Consider the following 16,652-nt stretch of genomic DNA (forward strand, 5'->3'; position numbering starts at 1 on the left):
GAAGGCATAGCTCAGGTACCTCCCAGTTCCTAAGGCATGCACCCCTCTTTGGAGGGTAAATCCAAAATTATACTGTTTTGCACTGCACAGGGAACTGCACAGCTTATGCTCATGAAATTCACCCCCTCCCTCAATGAGGAGAGGAATATACACAGCTTTCTGCCCCGAGTATGATTTCCACAGACTGGTTTTAGTTAAAACAAAAACAAGTTTATTAACTAGAAAAGATAAATTTTAAGCGATAGCAAACAGATCAAAGCAGATTACCTTAGTAAATAAACAAAACCGCAAACTGAGCTTAACACACGAGATAGGTAGGATGTGAATTAGCAAATGCTCACCCGGAGTGATAAACAGGCTGGCAGATTCTTTAGGCACAAGCTGCCTAGGCTCTGCAGCTTGGGCTTTCCAGGTTTGCATACACAAGCTAGAAATCCCTCTAGCCTGGGACCATCACTTCCCCCAGTTCAGTCCTTGTTCCTCAGGTATTTCCAGGGGTGTTGTTGTAGGGAGAATGAGGAACCCTCATGATGTCATTTCCCCCCTTTTATATCTTCTTCCCAATTCCTGGAAAGCTCTTTGTTGTGACCTGGGTCAAACAGTTCCCATTGTGTAGTGCTATCTCTGAGAGGCTTCTATTGTACACAGTTCCTGAGGTAATCCGTGTGCTTGTGTGCATTTCCTCAATAAGCCATTAACCTTGTTTGGCCTTTTTATTGTTATAAGGCTGCTTATGAGTGTTTTCAACCTCCCAACACGTTTCAGTACCACATGCATAGCTCAACTTCATAACTTCACATATGACAATAGCACATACAGTTCAACAAGATATTACTGACTAGCAGATCAAGACTTTTAGAATGTTACCTCACAAGGCATACTTGGTACAAAACATATCCTAATTACATGACAGTGGTGAATATTGGAGTGCCAGGGTGTCACAAGGGATTTTCTTTTACTGATCTAGGCTATGTCTATGCTGAACATCACTGGTGGCGGCATGTAGGGTGTGGGTAGTTACACACAGCAGTGAAAGACTCTGGTCAGCGGTAAGACAGTGGGGAAAGGCTCGAGCAACGTGGAGCTGCCAGAGACTTTCCCTATTGCCTTTCCTTGATGGAGCATATACCTGCTGCTGGAGTCTTGCTCTCCAGTGGGGATAGGCTCTGCAGCAGGGAGGCAGCAGGACACTACGCTGCTACAAATAACAGTGTATAAATGGGAGAGGCACTGCTTGGGCATGTAGAGAGCTGTGTAAGGTGAATACCCTAAGGTTCTGGCATGTCTTTATTCATCTAAGCAGAGCCTTATCGTATACACTGCTATTTATATCCATGCTAGGGGAGTGTGTATTGCGTGTACTCGGCACACTGCCATAATGGTGTGCACACTGTTGACATGCCTATAGTTGTATCAGCCTAGTGAGGATGAATTATACTGAGTGCTTTACACTGATATACCTTATTCCCCTTCCTTAAGGGGCATCACCTATATGGTACAAGCACCTTTCTCTCAGTATAACTGTGCCCACATTAAGGGATTGTACTGCTTTCACCATACTGGTGTAGTTAAAGCAGTACAACTTTTGTGTTGTCCCATTGACTTTCACTGGGGTTTTTAGAAATGTTACCCTCTAGCCACACAGGCGTGGGAAACTTGGTTTGGAACCTATGTTCTGCTTTAGTCCTTTCACAAAACCAAGCTTCTAATCACGATGCTGACAGATCCCTAGGAGCAGTGCTATCCTAATGACATTTTCTTCTTAATTACAATTGTTTAAATGTTCTTTCTTCAAGTAAAAAGAAGCTTGATATGCAGGGCACCTATGGACAAGTTTGTTTGTCCTCCAAACAACCCAAGAGCTGAAGGGATAGAGTGTACCAAGACCTGCCAGAACTACGACTTAGAGTGTGCTAGCCATGGCTGTATATCTGGATGCCTCTGTCCCAAAGGAATGGTAAGCAAAATGTGAATTGCTATGTTTAGTAACTGAGGCAAATAAAAGTGGATCATCCTGATGTTCTTTCTTTCATTCTTTCCCATCCACAGCTTTCCTGCTGTTCAAAACCATGTGGTTGGTTGCAGTGTATTCTGCAACAGGTAGCATAATACTTGAGTGCTAACAGCCACATTTTGATGCCCCAGAGCAGGTATATTGGGAAGGGAAAATGCACAGAGAATCCCTTCCTCCTACCTAGCACCCTTTCATAGAAAGCATCCAGAATGACTATGCACCAAGACAATGACTGATTAAATCTCATGCTTCAGGGCTTCAGCTGGCTGCCTGCAGGAAGGATTTTTTTCTCTAATGCCCAATTACCCTGATGAGTTTTGCCTTTCTTTGAAGCATTTGAGATTGGCCACAGCTGGAGATGGGACACCAGACAGGGTGGACCAGTGTTCTGAGGCAGCAGAGGTGCCTACTTTCTGAATTCCCCGGGGGTGCTCGATCCCTGCTCTGCCCCTGGCCCTGCCCCACTCCACCCCTTCCTCCAAGGTCCCATCCCCGCCCTGCCTCTTCCTGCCCTGCCCCTCCTCTTCCCGCCCCATTCTGCCTCCTCCCCCGAGCGCACCCACCCTCGCTCCTCCTCCTCCCCCCAGCGCCTCCTGCATGCTGCTGAACAGCTGATCCACAGGAGGCAGGAGGCACTGGGGGTGGGTGAGGAGCTGATTGGTAGGGCCTGCTGGTGGGTGCTGAGCACCCACTATTTTTTTCCCGTGGGTGCACCAGCCCTGGAGCACCCATGAAGTCAGTGCCTATGTGAGGCGGTATAGAAAATCCTCCTTCTTAGGGTACATTTAGACTTGGATCTGGGGTTTTATTCCCAGTTTGAGGAGACATACATGTGCTAGCTTTCTTTGCGCTAGCATGCTAAAAATAGAATGTAGCCATGGCAACATGAGCAGCGCTATGGCCTTGCCATATCAAGTACATACCCATCTGAGACCATAGACATGTACTCGGGGCGGCTAGCCCACCCCACAGCTCATGCTGCTGTGGCTACATTCTGTTTTTAGCACTCTAGGACAATGAGAGCTATGATGAATATGTCTACTTGAGCTGGGATTCACAGCCCCAGCTTCAAGTGGAGACATAGCTTTTGATTCCTGTCTAATGTGCATTGCTTATTGTGCTCAAGGTCAAACTTGTCTCTAGTTTTGCGGTCAGGATGGAATTCCTCCCCCTCCCCCCCGGGTCAGATTGGCAGGGACTTAGGGTTTTTGCCGTTCTATTCAGCATGGGCAATGGATCATTTGCTAGCATCATCTAAGTGTATCTCACTAATCAATTCCCTGGCATTGCAGGAGCCTCAGGTGTAGGTGGCACCTTGGTCTCTTGGTCTCTCCTGCTCTCTGCCTGTGTGGCTCTCCTACTACACAACAGTTTAGTCCCGAGGACTGATATGCTTTAGTCTAATTTACATCAGCGGATTCAATATAGGAGTATCTGGGTGAGATTTAATAACCTGTGATATACCGGAGGCCAGACTAGATGATCTAATGGTCCCTTCAGGCCTTAATCCCTATGGAATCTATGAGAATGCTGCAGCCATCATTCTCAGAGCATGGGGTAGGGATGCTGCACAACCTATTGGGGCTTGTCTAGCCAGGTAAGGAGGTGTGGTTAAGGTCTCACTCACCCACACAGCTGCTAGTGCCCAGAGGCCAATTTGGGTGGGTTATAGTTGGAACTCAGGCCTTGGCTACACTTACCAGCTAGTTCGACGGCTGGAAATCGAAGTTCTGGGTTCGACTTATCGCGTCTAGTCTGGACGCGATAAGTCGAACCCGGAAGTGCTTGCCGTCGACTGCGGTACTCCAGCTCGGCGAGAGGAGTACCGCGGAGTCGACGGGGGAGCCTGCCTGCCGCGTGTGGACCGAGGTAAGTTCGAACTAAGGTACTTCGACTTCAGCTACGTTATTCACGTAGCTGAAGTTGCGTACCTTAGTTCGAATTAGGGGGGGTAGTGTAGACCAAGCCCAGAGTGTATCTTTTATACAGCTGCTGTAGGCAGTGCTTCTGTGCCCACTCCCCCTAGTAAAACTGATCGGAGAATGAAAACATTTATCTGTGAATAATTTATATGACATATGAAGGAAAAAAATTGTCGAACAAATTATTATAGGGAAAAAATGCTGGCAAACGGGGTTTTGTTGTGTCTTGATTTAACTTTCCTTAAAACTCAGAGACTCTGGTTGGAACTACATTTATAGTAGTCCAAGGCCTGTTAATACTGTCTTCTAAACTAGATCATTTATCTGCCTGTCTACAAACCTAGCATAAACCAAAGGGGAAAGGTTTTTTGTTAATTATGCAGCTGATTTTTGTTTACAGCTATTTAAGGTTTGAGCTCGAAGTAGTGCAGATTTCCTTGTGTGGAGATTTGCTGTTAGTTAATAAAGGAAAGCATGTGCACTACTAGAAGTTAAGGGCAAGGTTTTATAAAATGAGTGATTGTATTTAGCCTCCTAAATTAGTATGTAGGAACCCAAATAAATGCTAGGATAAGTATCCAGTAGTTCCCAGTAATTTCAATACGAGTTGCTGGGTGCTGAGCACTTTGGAAAAATGAGGCCAATGATGTAAGTTCCTAAATATGAATTTAGAAGGCCAACTTTAGGCACCCATTTTTTTAAAATTTTGGTCACTATTTCCACCATGTTTACTAATGCTAACTTGTATCAGTAGAAATTCTGTCACCCACCCAACGTTAATAAATACATATGTAAAAAGAGACTCTCCCTCTGGGCCCCCCAGTGCATCTCCTTTGTTGAGGTCTCACTACTTAGAGTGTAAGCTGCTCCAAGCACAGACAGTCTTTTCTTTGACATTTTAAAGCATGTGGGGCAGAGTATCAGATTTTAACCAATTCTAGAGCTGATAAGAAAAGGTTTCCTCCTCCCCCTCCCCCAGAAAATTCTGAGTTTTTGGAGAAAAGTTAAAACCCAACATATTTTGGCCACAATCCAATATATTTTTATTCTGAAATGGTGCCTTCTGGGAGTTATAATTCAGGTACATCATGTTCCCATTCTCCTCTTTAGGCTGGGCTCCTTGTTAACTACATCTGTGATGCATCAAGACCTCCCTTCTTGGTTAGGGAAGGTGGCGCTCCCGGTATTTCAGTTTGCGGTCAAAATGTTTTGGTTTTTGCTTGAAAACAGAGAATGTTTCCATTTGGGGCATTTGATTTTTCAATGAAAAATTGTAATTTTCCTCAGAAAGAGACTTTTGGCAAAAAAAAGTTCATTTTGACAAAAAACCCACTTTCCATTGAAAAACCTTTGCCATGGAAATTCTTGGAACAGCCCTCGAGAATTCATTTTGTTCACTAGTTTTGAATTCTATCTAAAACAGTGGTTGGCTTCATTTGTAGCAACTATGTAGATTTATAGACCTATGGTGCTTTTTCTCTTGTATGTGAGTATAGTTCTTTTCTCTTTCAGTATTTCTTCCAATATCTTACTAGAAACTAGATGGCTTATTAGACAATAATTTCCAGGATCACTTTCCCTCTTTATTTTTTTTTGGAAGATTGGTACCATATTTGCTGATAATCAGACATTTATAGGGGCAGATTCTGCTCCAAAATAGAAATGCTTTCTGATGACAGCAGCTGAGATGGTGAGTTGCAGCTAGGATGAGGAAAGCTCCTTGTACTTCCAGCTGCAATCTTTTGTGTCAGCAGTGAGCAATGCAAGCAATGGGCTAGTTCCAACAGCACTCTTTTGTGGCAGATACAAAACTGTGATTGAGAAAGATTACACATCAATACTTTCAAGGACAAATTATTCAACTACAAGAATAATTCATTTTCCTCTTTATTAAAACTGTGTTACTACTTTTCAGATTTCAAATGCTGAAAATATTCCACTAATTTTCCTTGCTGGGAAGGGGGCAGGGGGAATCTTCTAGCATAGTATATAGTAATGTTAGTAAGTGAGCCTCCCAAAGATTTGCAGTCTGTTTGGGTTCATGCCAAAGTCTGTCAGAATTATCCTGATCTGCTCAATCTGCACAATGGGTGTGAAATTTGGGTTTGCTTCCAGGAATTGGTGAAGGTCCAGGTTAGAGCTATTCATATAATGAAAAAAGTAGTCATAATTATTCAATGGGGGAAAATGCCAACGTTTGAAACTGAGGACTTGTCTACACTTGAAATGTGTACACTTCAGTGTAGGCACCGCCTATGGTTTCCCCCATAGGCACTGACTCCGTGGGTGCTCCAGCTCCCACTGGCTGCCAGCTTTCCCCCTCAGCCCCCCAGCACCTCCCACCTGCTGGCAGCCCCACTGATTAACTCCTCCTCCTCCCTCCCAGCACCTTCTGCCTGCCACAATCAGCTGTTTCATGGCAAGCAGGAGGCTCTGAGAGGAAGGGGGAGGAGTGAGGACAAGGCACACTCAGGGGAGGGTGGAACTGGGCAAGAAGAGGCGGGGAAGAGACAGGGTGGGGGTGGGAAGAGGTGGGCAGGGCTGGGGACTTGGGAGGTGGGATGGGGGCAGGGCCTTCAGCAGAGCAGGGGTGGGAAGAGGTGGGACTAGGTGGAGGCTTGGGGGAAGGGGGCGGGTGGGTGGTGGGACCTGGGGCGGATTGAGGGGTTGAGCAACTCCTGAGCCCAGAGGAAGCCAGCACCTATGGTTTCCCCATTGGCGTCGGTAATACAACTTCCCAAGAGCCAGTAACTAGCTTGATGAAAGAATTCTTCCATCAGCCTACCACGGTCTACACTGGCTTCAATATGCCACATGGGTGTGGATTTTTCAGACCCTGCCCAACATAGTTCAGCCAAGCTAATTTTCTAGTGTAGATTAGGCCTAATGTCATTCACAGTGGCTTTATTTAACCAGTGCTACTACACAGGTTCTTATTTTTTCTGAACTGCTTTGATCCATCATTCAGACAATTACTGCATCAGCCTTGGTCTACACTTGAAAGTTATATTGGCACAGCTATGTTGGTTCGGGGTGTGAAAAAACCAAACCCCTGAAAGATGTAGCTATGACATAAGTCTCAGCATAGACACAGCTATATCAATGGAAAAGTGCTTCTGCTGATGTAGCTACTGTTTGTTTGGGCAGGGGGTGTTCCTGCACCAATGGAAAAATCCCCTATGCTATGGGGCTATACCTACATAACTATGCTACTGTAGTTTCCGTAGTGTGGACATACCCTAAGACTCTTACCAGAAGAGGCAGCTCTTGGAATTTGATGCAAACTTCCCCATTGAAGTCAGTGGGATGATTTGCCTGAGTTTAGGCTTTGTAGGATTAGGACCATGCCTTGAAACCTGGTAAAAAGGGATAGCTCCTTTTATCCACTAGATGGCAGTATAGTTCAATCTACTGGTAGAACTCAGTCTCAAAGCAGTTGCTTGCTATCTTGCTCACTACCATTCTGGCAGGTGAGAAAACCCACAAGACCCTCCATTCTGGAAACTATCTTCAGACTAAGTTAACATCTGAAGGGATACTTATTTCATTGTAGCCTGTGCCATAAAAAGAGAGTATCAGTGCTCAGGTTGTTTTTTTTTTCTCTTACTGGGAACCTGGGTATAGAAAATGGAAAGGTCTGAGATTCATTGGCACTGGGGAACCCCTGAAATGGATTGGGTGGGACATGCTCACTTGATGCTAATGAACAATCTCTAGAGCAAGAGCAAATATACCCCAAAGGTTCAATCAAACGAGCCTTGGGGAAGATTCATTCCTGATTCGGCGTTTGGCAACTAGCTTAACCTTGTGCTCACAGCAGCCTTCACCACAGGCGACAAGATTTTAATATCATTCAGGTGTGAAATGCTCCTTTTTAGCCATGTAATTTTATTGGATGCCAGTTTCTTCTCCCCAGAGTGTGTTTTCCTAGAGATACAGAGATAGGGATGGAAATTAAATGATCTTGGTATTTTCCAGATTAGCGATGAGTAGAGCTGAGCAAATGCAACAAAAAAAAGTAGTTGTGAATATTTTTCACAAATGAGACTTGCCAATTCACTTTGCTGGTCTCTAGGACCCTTTTAATTCTCAAACCTTTAGGGGAATAATTGTTTGCAGGAATGTCTGTGGGAAGCAAAAGTATCTTGAATACTAGCGTAAATAAATATTTGCACAAGTATTATCATCAGAAGTGCACTTGTGGACATTTTGAAAAGGTCTTTTTATTATTTGCACAATAGATTAATCAGACAATCAGAATGCTTACAAATAATTCATGAACAGAAGAGGAAATCCACTTGCTTTTAAAGCCTAAAGCATACAGTCAAGACACACAATGCCATATGGTTTGTGACCAATGATCCAACACAAAGAACAAATGCTTACTGCAACATATGATGATAAACACAATGTTGCCCTTAGCATAGACCAGGGGTTGGCAACGTTTGGCACGCGGCTCACCAGGGTAAGCACTCTGGGGGGCCGGGCCAGTTTATTTACCTGCTGACACGGCAGGTTCGGCTGATCGCGGCCAATGGGGACGGCGGGAAGCAGCGCAGGCGAGGGATGTGCTGGCTGCAGTTTCCCACAGCCCCCATTGGCCCGGGATGGCGAACCGCGGCCAGTGGGGGCCACGATCGGCCGAACCTGCTGCATCAGCAGATAAATAAACTGGCCCGGCACACCAGGGTGCTTACCCTGGCGAGCCGTGTGCCAAATGTTGCCGACCCCTGGCATAGACAAAGACACACTTAAAAACGTGTTAACTGGGTTAACCACAATCCACAGAGCAATCCATAGGTTCTAATGTGTTAACGCAAATTGCTGGTTGAACAGTTGTGAATAACATATTTGAATAATAAAAAAGGACATTATGAACAAGGATTCATCGTATAAATTGGAACTGTTTGAAATTTTTTGATGGAAAAAGTGTCCCATCAGAAAACGTGGTTTCATTTAAGTTGAAATTTTCCAGGTGAAAATGTCGATTTAAATAATTATAATTTTCTTTTCCGATTGCAAAATTCAAAACAAAAAAATAATAATTTTCAGCTGACAATAAAAAAAAACTTTTTTTATTTTTTACTTAAAATATTTTGGTTTTGGGAAACAAGAATTTCAGTTTTATATATGCTTCCCCCTCCCCACCATTTCATTTTCTATTTTGGGTTTCTGGATTTTTTGTTTCCCCCCTTCCCTTTCTCTCCCTTTTTATGTTCCCCCTTTTTTCCCAATTGGAATGGGGGAAAACCCCACTCTTCACGTAATTTTATATTTTTCTACCTAACATTCGAAATCAGTAAGTACGTATGCAAAATTGTGGAAAACACTACTCTTTCTCACTTGCTTATGGCTTTGCCAACTGTTTCCAGGTAGAAAAATATGTTTTTTTAAAAAAAGGGTGAAAAGTAGGGTTTTCCCCACTCTAGTGAAAAAAAAAGGGGAATGTAAAAAAGGGAGACGTCGGGGGTTAGCGGTTGGGGGAGTGGGACAAAAATCCAGAAGCTCAAAATAGAAAATTAAAATTGTTTTCTTTTTCAAAAACTGAAATGAAATGACATTTGAAACCAAAACACAAAATTTCATTTTGTTTCAGCATATGTCAATTTTAAAATGTTGTTCCATTTAGAAAAATCCCATGGAAAACCTGACATTTCCATTGGAAAATTTGGAAACGGGCAGGGAGGGGGGGTGGAGGTTCTCAATTTTTTTTTTTTTAAGGGAATGATTTGGGTTTTCTGAGCAGCTTTAGCATAAATTGTTCACTGCAGGTTTGTTCAGCTCTGACAACAAACAACTGTAACACATAAATCTCCAACAATAGGTGAGAGAACTGCCTTTCTGTTCAGTAACTCTCTGCCCATAGCTACTCTAGGAAGATGCATTAGGTTGGAAAATGGGTTGTGCTTAGCTTTGTGTTAGTTAAAACATGTTAGTTAATGTGTTCCAACAGGATGCACTTTTCCAGTGTAAACAAGGCCCCTGAAGGCATTTTTCTCCCTTTCCACTGCAGCACAAGGGCTTACGGAGAGGTGGAAAGAGAGAATCTGAGCTTCCATGGGCAGGGGGAAAGTTCAGGACAGAGGAGATCACAGTTAAACACAAATAAAGTGGCTGATAGGACTGAGGAACCTTAACATTTTGCAGACTAAAATGTTCTTTTTAATTTTTAAAAATGCCTTGAGAAATCTTCTACCGAGAACGGGACATGTAAGCAATCATAAGGCCAAATGGTGGGTGTTTCTCGCACATCCCCAACCAGCTGGAACTTTCATCAACTAATCAGCCACATAAATCCTATGCATGCTCTCCCTGAGCACTGCTAATGAGGATGTGAGATGGTGTGAACAGCAGCTATTCTCGTTACAGTCCTCTGACCTTTCTTGAGGTTACCTCCCCACGCAGCCATGCCCACGCTACCTTAAGCTGAGAGACTGTTAGATCTCCTGTGCTAAACAGGAGAAGCAACTATTGGATGCAAGACTTCCATGGGAAATTCAACTATTTACAGACAGATGTGGTGACGAGGCAGTCTGTGGCATTTTTCTTTCAGTCATTACAGACCTGTGACCCAGCATGGTGTTGGGACACTCGGCTGTGAGCTTCAGGATGGGACATAAAAACTGAACTTCTGATCATGTGGTTTTGGGGCCAAAATTATTAATATTCCTGAATCCCTAATTCCCTACCTATGGTTTCAAATGGATAAGGAATTTGTCACTTCCTGCCTTTAACAGCCTACACAATTTCATAGCTGCTGCTTTTCTCCCCAGCGATGGCTGCATGTTAGTTCTGGGCAAAATGACACTTATTTTTGTAGTCTGTGCTGTCAGGGGTAGATTGTGACTAGCTCTGTATGAGTGTGTGAAGGGCTGAGGGGCCAAGGAGAAGATGCACCAATCTTCCCTTCATTAACCCCTTCACCATTGACCAGTCCCAGTTTTTGTGCCCAAGGCGGTTAGCTTGGTCCTTCTAAAGCCTAATGCTGACAGTGGTGCTAAGTTCCACAGAAGAGCTGGGAAGTGAAGGGGTAAGAGTGGGGCCACAAACACAGTCCTCTTATGCACCACCACTTTGAGACGAGGGAAGGAGAGCAAATGCTGCCCCTTTTCAAAGGTCATAACTGGGATCTCTTCTGGCCTATTCTCCCTCTGTGCTACTGGAGGTATGGAGATTGAGTCTGAAGCAATGCCTCTAGGACATCATACTGGGGAAGTGCACCTCTGCCCCCACCTGACCTCCATGGGCTTGAACTTGCATAACATAACAGTGCCCTTGAAAGACCATAGAGCACTTTGGGCTGCGTGTGGATAAAAGGCCCTCTGTAACGTAAAATGCTTTGCATTAATATTCTGGGTTAGCTGTTGTACAAAATGTAAGTGCCAAAAATTGTGTCAGATTCACACTATATAAAACCTTGCGTATGAGCTACGTGTGTTACTGACTGAGTAGCTGTCTTTGGAACTGCCAGGTATCGTCTATTTAGAAGAACAAAACAACACTGAAAAATCCCTATTCTGGGGCAAACCTACATTACAAAAGTAACCAGCGGTGAAAGTAACTTACAGGACTTACCGGTACTGCCGGAGTTCTGAGCGGGCCGTGGCCTCAACCGGAAGAGGCGGGGCCTCTCAAGATTTAAAGGCCCTGGGGCACCTGCTGTGGATGGGAGCCCCAGGGCCTTTAAATCAACCCGGGGCTCCCAGCTGCAGAGGTGGCTGGGAGCTCCCAAGGCTCAGGGGCAAATTAAAGGGCCCGGGGCTCCGGCCACCGCGGAGCTCTGGGCCCTTTAAATCCCCACCGCAGCTCCAGCCCCAGCCAGGCCACCAGAGCTGCGGGCGGGATTTAAAGGGCTCTGGGCTCCCTGCTGTGGCGGGGAGCCCAGAGCCCTTTAAATCCCCGCCACGGAAGCCGTGCGGTCTGGCACGGTGTATTGGCTCTTGCCGGTACGCCGTACCAGACCGTACCGGCTTACTTTCACCTCTGAAAGTAACATGTGATTTTGAAAACTGTTTGAGAGTAGGTCACTACCTAGTCTTGAGAACAGCTTTTGGAAAGTGTTTTAACCATATCGTGTCTTGGCAAAGTTGTAGGGAGGATAAACTGAACGGTACTAGTTGAAGCCGCTTTTAAAAACCATGCTATTTTTTATCATTGGGATTCTCAAACCTTTTCATACCGTGAACCACATTATGTGGGATACGTTCCTCCTTATTGCCCACATCTCAGCTTCCTTTTCCTTCTGCTGCACTGACTTTATTACAGGACTCTCAAGTATATTATTCATCATTTCTGTTCCACTGGTATGGATGATACTATATTAAGTGTATTACTAATGTGGCCATTCCCATCCATTGCAAACTGAAAGAGAAAAGTTGGCTTATTTAGCCTCCCTTATATTCAGGAAAATATTCTGTCTTCCAGTCATTTTTCTCAGGTACATACTCAGGCAGCTAACCTGAGTAGTCACCTGTGTTGCCCCAGCCACACTGCTAGTGCATGTCCATCTACCCATCAGGGCTGGCTCCAGGCACCAGCTTAACAAGCAGGTGCTTGGGGCGGCATCTCTGGCAATTCAGGGGCGGCAGGTCCCTCACTCCCTCTAGGAGCGAAGGATCTGCCGCTGAACTGCCACTGCCGATAGCAGCTTTTTTTCTTGGGGCGGCAGAAATGCTGGCGCCGGCCCTGCTACCCATGCTGGGGAGCACCTTCTCAGCTATTGTGTAGACATACCCCATGTGATCAGCCAGCTCTCTGTGGCCTTCTAATGGTCCATGGACCACAGTTTCAGAACCTGTGTTTAGTATTGAAAAGATGGGACCAGTGCTGACCCTTTGAACAGATACCGAGTTCCAGGACCTTGTATGGAAGTGCAGAGATATTCTGCTGACTCACCCTGGCAGTCAGACTAGATGGGTCTCACTTCCAATTCAGACATATGAAGGACGCAAAAATGATTATTTTACTTTGACTGTTAAAAGTGATCAGGTGAGTTTTGGGATTTTGGGCCTTGGTGAGGGGAACTATTCTGTATTCCAAAAGGCCAGGAACCAAAACCAGATTTTAGCAAAACCACACCCACACTGGTTTTTGCCCAACTCCATAGTTGTGGGCATCTCCATTGTGGAAAGTCTGTGATTAAACTTTAGAAAATTCAGAGAAAAGTAACAGAAATAGCTGAAGGGTCTGGAAGGACTGATTTCTCAAGAAAGAGATTAAAAGAACAAGTTTGGCCAAAGTGCGTGTATTTGAAGAGGAAGAAACTTAGTATTGTATAAAAGTGGAGGAGCTATAAATACAAATAATAGGAAAAAAAGTAGGCTGAATATAATGACACATTCCCCAATCATAAAATCTATTAGTCTGTGGAATACCCTCTCAAGTGAAGTGTTCCTTGGGTCATTAATCTGCAGTTGGCAGAGCACTGGCAAATACTCCCAGCATCTGCAAGGCACCATCCTAATCAGTTTGCTTTATCAGAACTACAAATGGCCTGAGCCATGCTCTTTGGTTGTGGTCCCAGTCGGTTTCACCCGTGGGTTTCTTTTCAGTGTTTGTCCTTTGACTGCTAATCAGCCTTAACTTTACTTCTGGCTTCTTCCTGGTGCAATCCCCTTCTAGCTTGTCATGCTTGGGATACCTAGTGCTTGTGAATAGCTCACTGCATGCTTCCCCTCTGCTCATCATGGTAGCCACATTCTTTTTTAGTTTATCCTCCTTCATCCCATCCCATGTTTAGTCTTTCTCATCAGTTCATCAGTAAGTTCTCTTGTGGTCTGTTCGATTTTACTGCTCTGGTTTCTCTCAGCAACTTCAGCCAATGTCCAGTCCCTTCCACCTTTTCCCCCAGAGTGGAGACGGGGTTGCATTTCAGGATAGTCTTGGCTTCTTTGCTATTGCATTTGCATTTTCTCATGTTTGTTTTCCTTTAGTGTGCTGGTAATTTATACTAGCAGATATTAAGGTGCCAAACTGCTGATAAAATGTGTGTGTGGGGGCTTTTATTTTTAGATACGACATGAGAACAAATGTGTTGTTCCTGAGAGGTGCCCATGTTTCCACAATGGAAGAGAATACGCTAAAGGAGAGACAGTGAACAAAGACTGTAACACTTGGTGAGCCATTTGCATTGTATTTCAAGTCTGCAATAATGATTGACAATTTTTAAAATGTTGTTTTATTCCCCCCCCCCACACACACTTCCTGAGGGAAGTGGGGATAGGAAAGAGGATGCATTAAAACGTTGGACTAATAGCAATGAAAAGTGCTAGGTGTGCTCTTGACCAGCACTGCATGATCACATCTGGTTAGGTCCAGAGTATGATTATGCATAGATTCATGGCTAGGGCAGGCAGTATGGCCTAAAGGATAGAACTCTGGACTGGGACTCAGGAGAACTAGGTTACATAAGAACAAAGGAAGATAAGAACGGCCATTCTGGGTCAGACCAAAGGTCCATCCAGCCCAGTATCCTGTCTTCCAACAGTGGCCAATGCCAGGTGCCCCATTCAGAGGGAATGAACAGAACAGGTAATCATCAAGTGATCCATTCCCTGTTGCCTATTCCCAGCTTCTTGGCAAGGTTCCTCTATAAGGTGTTTGGGGCTCAGCAGGGTGGGTCTGAGTGCAGGGGAGGTGGGGTTCATTTGGGTGGGGGTCCAGGTGCAGGTGGTTGGGGCTCAGTGGGGAGGGTGTCTGCGGGGGGCTGATTGGGGTGGTACAGATGCAGGGGAAGTGGGGCTTGTCAGGGTGAGAGTTCGATGGGCCTGCTTAACAGGGGAGCCCCAGCTGCTGCCAAGGGGATGCCTCATGCTGGGCTCCAGCTTCCCCCCTGCCCCCACTTCTCCCATCCCCTTCTCTTCCCCATTCCACGCCCCTTCACCACCGCTCTATCTTATCCCCAGGCTTGGGGGGCAGAGGGGAAACCGCCTCCCAGCACAAGTGGCAAAGTGGGTTGGGGCTGGGTCGCTCCACTTCTTGCCACCCGGTGATTGCAGGGCAGGTCCAACCCCGTACTTACAGGCAGGGCCGACGAGAGTGGGGGGAAGCCAGTACAAATTACCGGGGCCCGGCGGTCCGTAAGGAGGCCCGGGGCCCAGCTTCCCCACCTGCACACATGTTCTCCCCCCCCCCAGATCAGCTGACGTGCTTACATATGGATCTACAGCATCCCCATGTTATTCCAATCCTGAGGGTTCCAGATACTGCTATGCCAAGGCACTAATAATAGCAATATTTCCTAACTCTTATGTAGTATTTTTCATCTGTAAATCTCAGCCCACAGAACCTTGATCTACTGCATCCTCTGCTATTCTAGTGGTAGGTCTTGTCTGCACTCAAACGTGCATCAAAAAAACTACATCAGATTTAATTCACACCTGCTAACTGGTGTGTGCACATGCCTATTTTGAAATACAAGGGTATTATTTTAATTTTCAATTGAAAAAAGACATTTTAATTCCAAAATAATCGTGTCCCCAAACTGACTCGCAACAGAATAACAAACAGTGTGGCTTAAAAGCCAATGTAGTTATTTTGCAGCAAACTTGTGTGTAGACTTCTAGTAGAATTCTCACCGATCTCTCAGTGCTTTTTAATGCTAACTCACCTACAGTATCCATTTCCTTTTCCTGTTCTGGGCCTCTGTTTAATAAGTAGCTGCTATTTTATAAGAAACAGGGATCCTAGTTTTCTGTGATTTTTTTAAAAAAAATTCTGATAAAATAACATAAAAATCTGCATTTTTCCATGATTAAAATGAAATGCTGAACTTCAAGAGAAGACTAAGGGGGGATATGATAGAGGTATATAAAATCATGAGTGATGTGGAGAAAGTGGATAAGGAAAAGTTATTTACTTATTCCCATAATACAAGAACTAGGGGTCATCAAATGAAATTAATAGGCAGCAGGTTTAAAACAAATAAAAGGAAGTTCTTCTTCACGCAGCGCACAGTCAACTTGTGGAACTCCTTACCTGAGGAGGTTGTGAAGGCTAGGACTATAACAGAGTTTAAAAGAGAACTGGATAAATTCATGGTGGTTAAGTCCATTAATGGCTATTAGCCAGGACGGGTAAGGAATGGTGTCCCTAGCCTCTGTCTGTCAGAGGATGGAGATGGATGGCAGGAGAGAGATCTCTTGATCATTGCCTGTTAGGTTCACTCCCTCTGGGGCACCTGGCATTGGCCACTGTCAGTAGACAGGATACTGGGCTAGATGGACCTTTGGTCTGACCCGGTACGGCCTTTCTTATGTTCTTATGTTCTTAACTTCAGTTTTGCTAGCCACAATATATATAGGTATCAGTTGAACACAAAGTTTTATTGATATAGTTACAATTTTTACGCAAGTTTGAAGCCTACCAGTGCCATCAATCATTACAATAAAATAAAGTTAATAGAATAATCCAGTCACAGTGCATTGTTTCTTTACTGTTTTCGATGGCCCTGTTGTTTTAGCCTCGTTTTCATTTCTTTTTATTGAGTTTATGTTGAGTGCTTTCCATGTGTTCTACAATTGTCTGCCTTTGAACGTAATCTACAGCCTTGCTGCATACAGAACAGCACATTACCATCAACATGAAATTTGTCCTTGCTAAACTCAGTGACATGGTCTTTAGGGGTGATTTTTAAAGTTTTTAGCATGTTTTCATAACTTTAATTACTCACGGCTGGAGGCTGAAGTGAAATTCGAGATGCATTAAAACACGAACCG

General features: G+C 44.7%; 1 protein-coding gene across 2 annotated transcripts in view; it reads left to right on the plus strand.

Annotated features, from left to right (window-relative positions):
• Window positions 1–16,652, plus strand: part of VWF (von Willebrand factor) — a 248,017-nt gene that overhangs the window by 86,269 nt on the left and 145,096 nt on the right. For both annotated transcript variants that reach the window (XM_054039064.1, XM_054039074.1), the window contains exons 18-19: window positions 1,797–1,957; window positions 13,948–14,051. In XM_054039064.1, coding sequence (XP_053895039.1) covers window positions 1,797–1,957; window positions 13,948–14,051 — 265 coding nt within the window. The remainder of the gene's footprint in view (window positions 1–1,796; window positions 1,958–13,947; window positions 14,052–16,652) is intronic.

Source organism: Malaclemys terrapin, chromosome 1 (genome assembly GCF_027887155.1).
Source record: "Malaclemys terrapin pileata isolate rMalTer1 chromosome 1, rMalTer1.hap1, whole genome shotgun sequence".
Lineage (NCBI taxonomy): Eukaryota > Metazoa > Chordata > Testudines > Emydidae > Malaclemys > Malaclemys terrapin.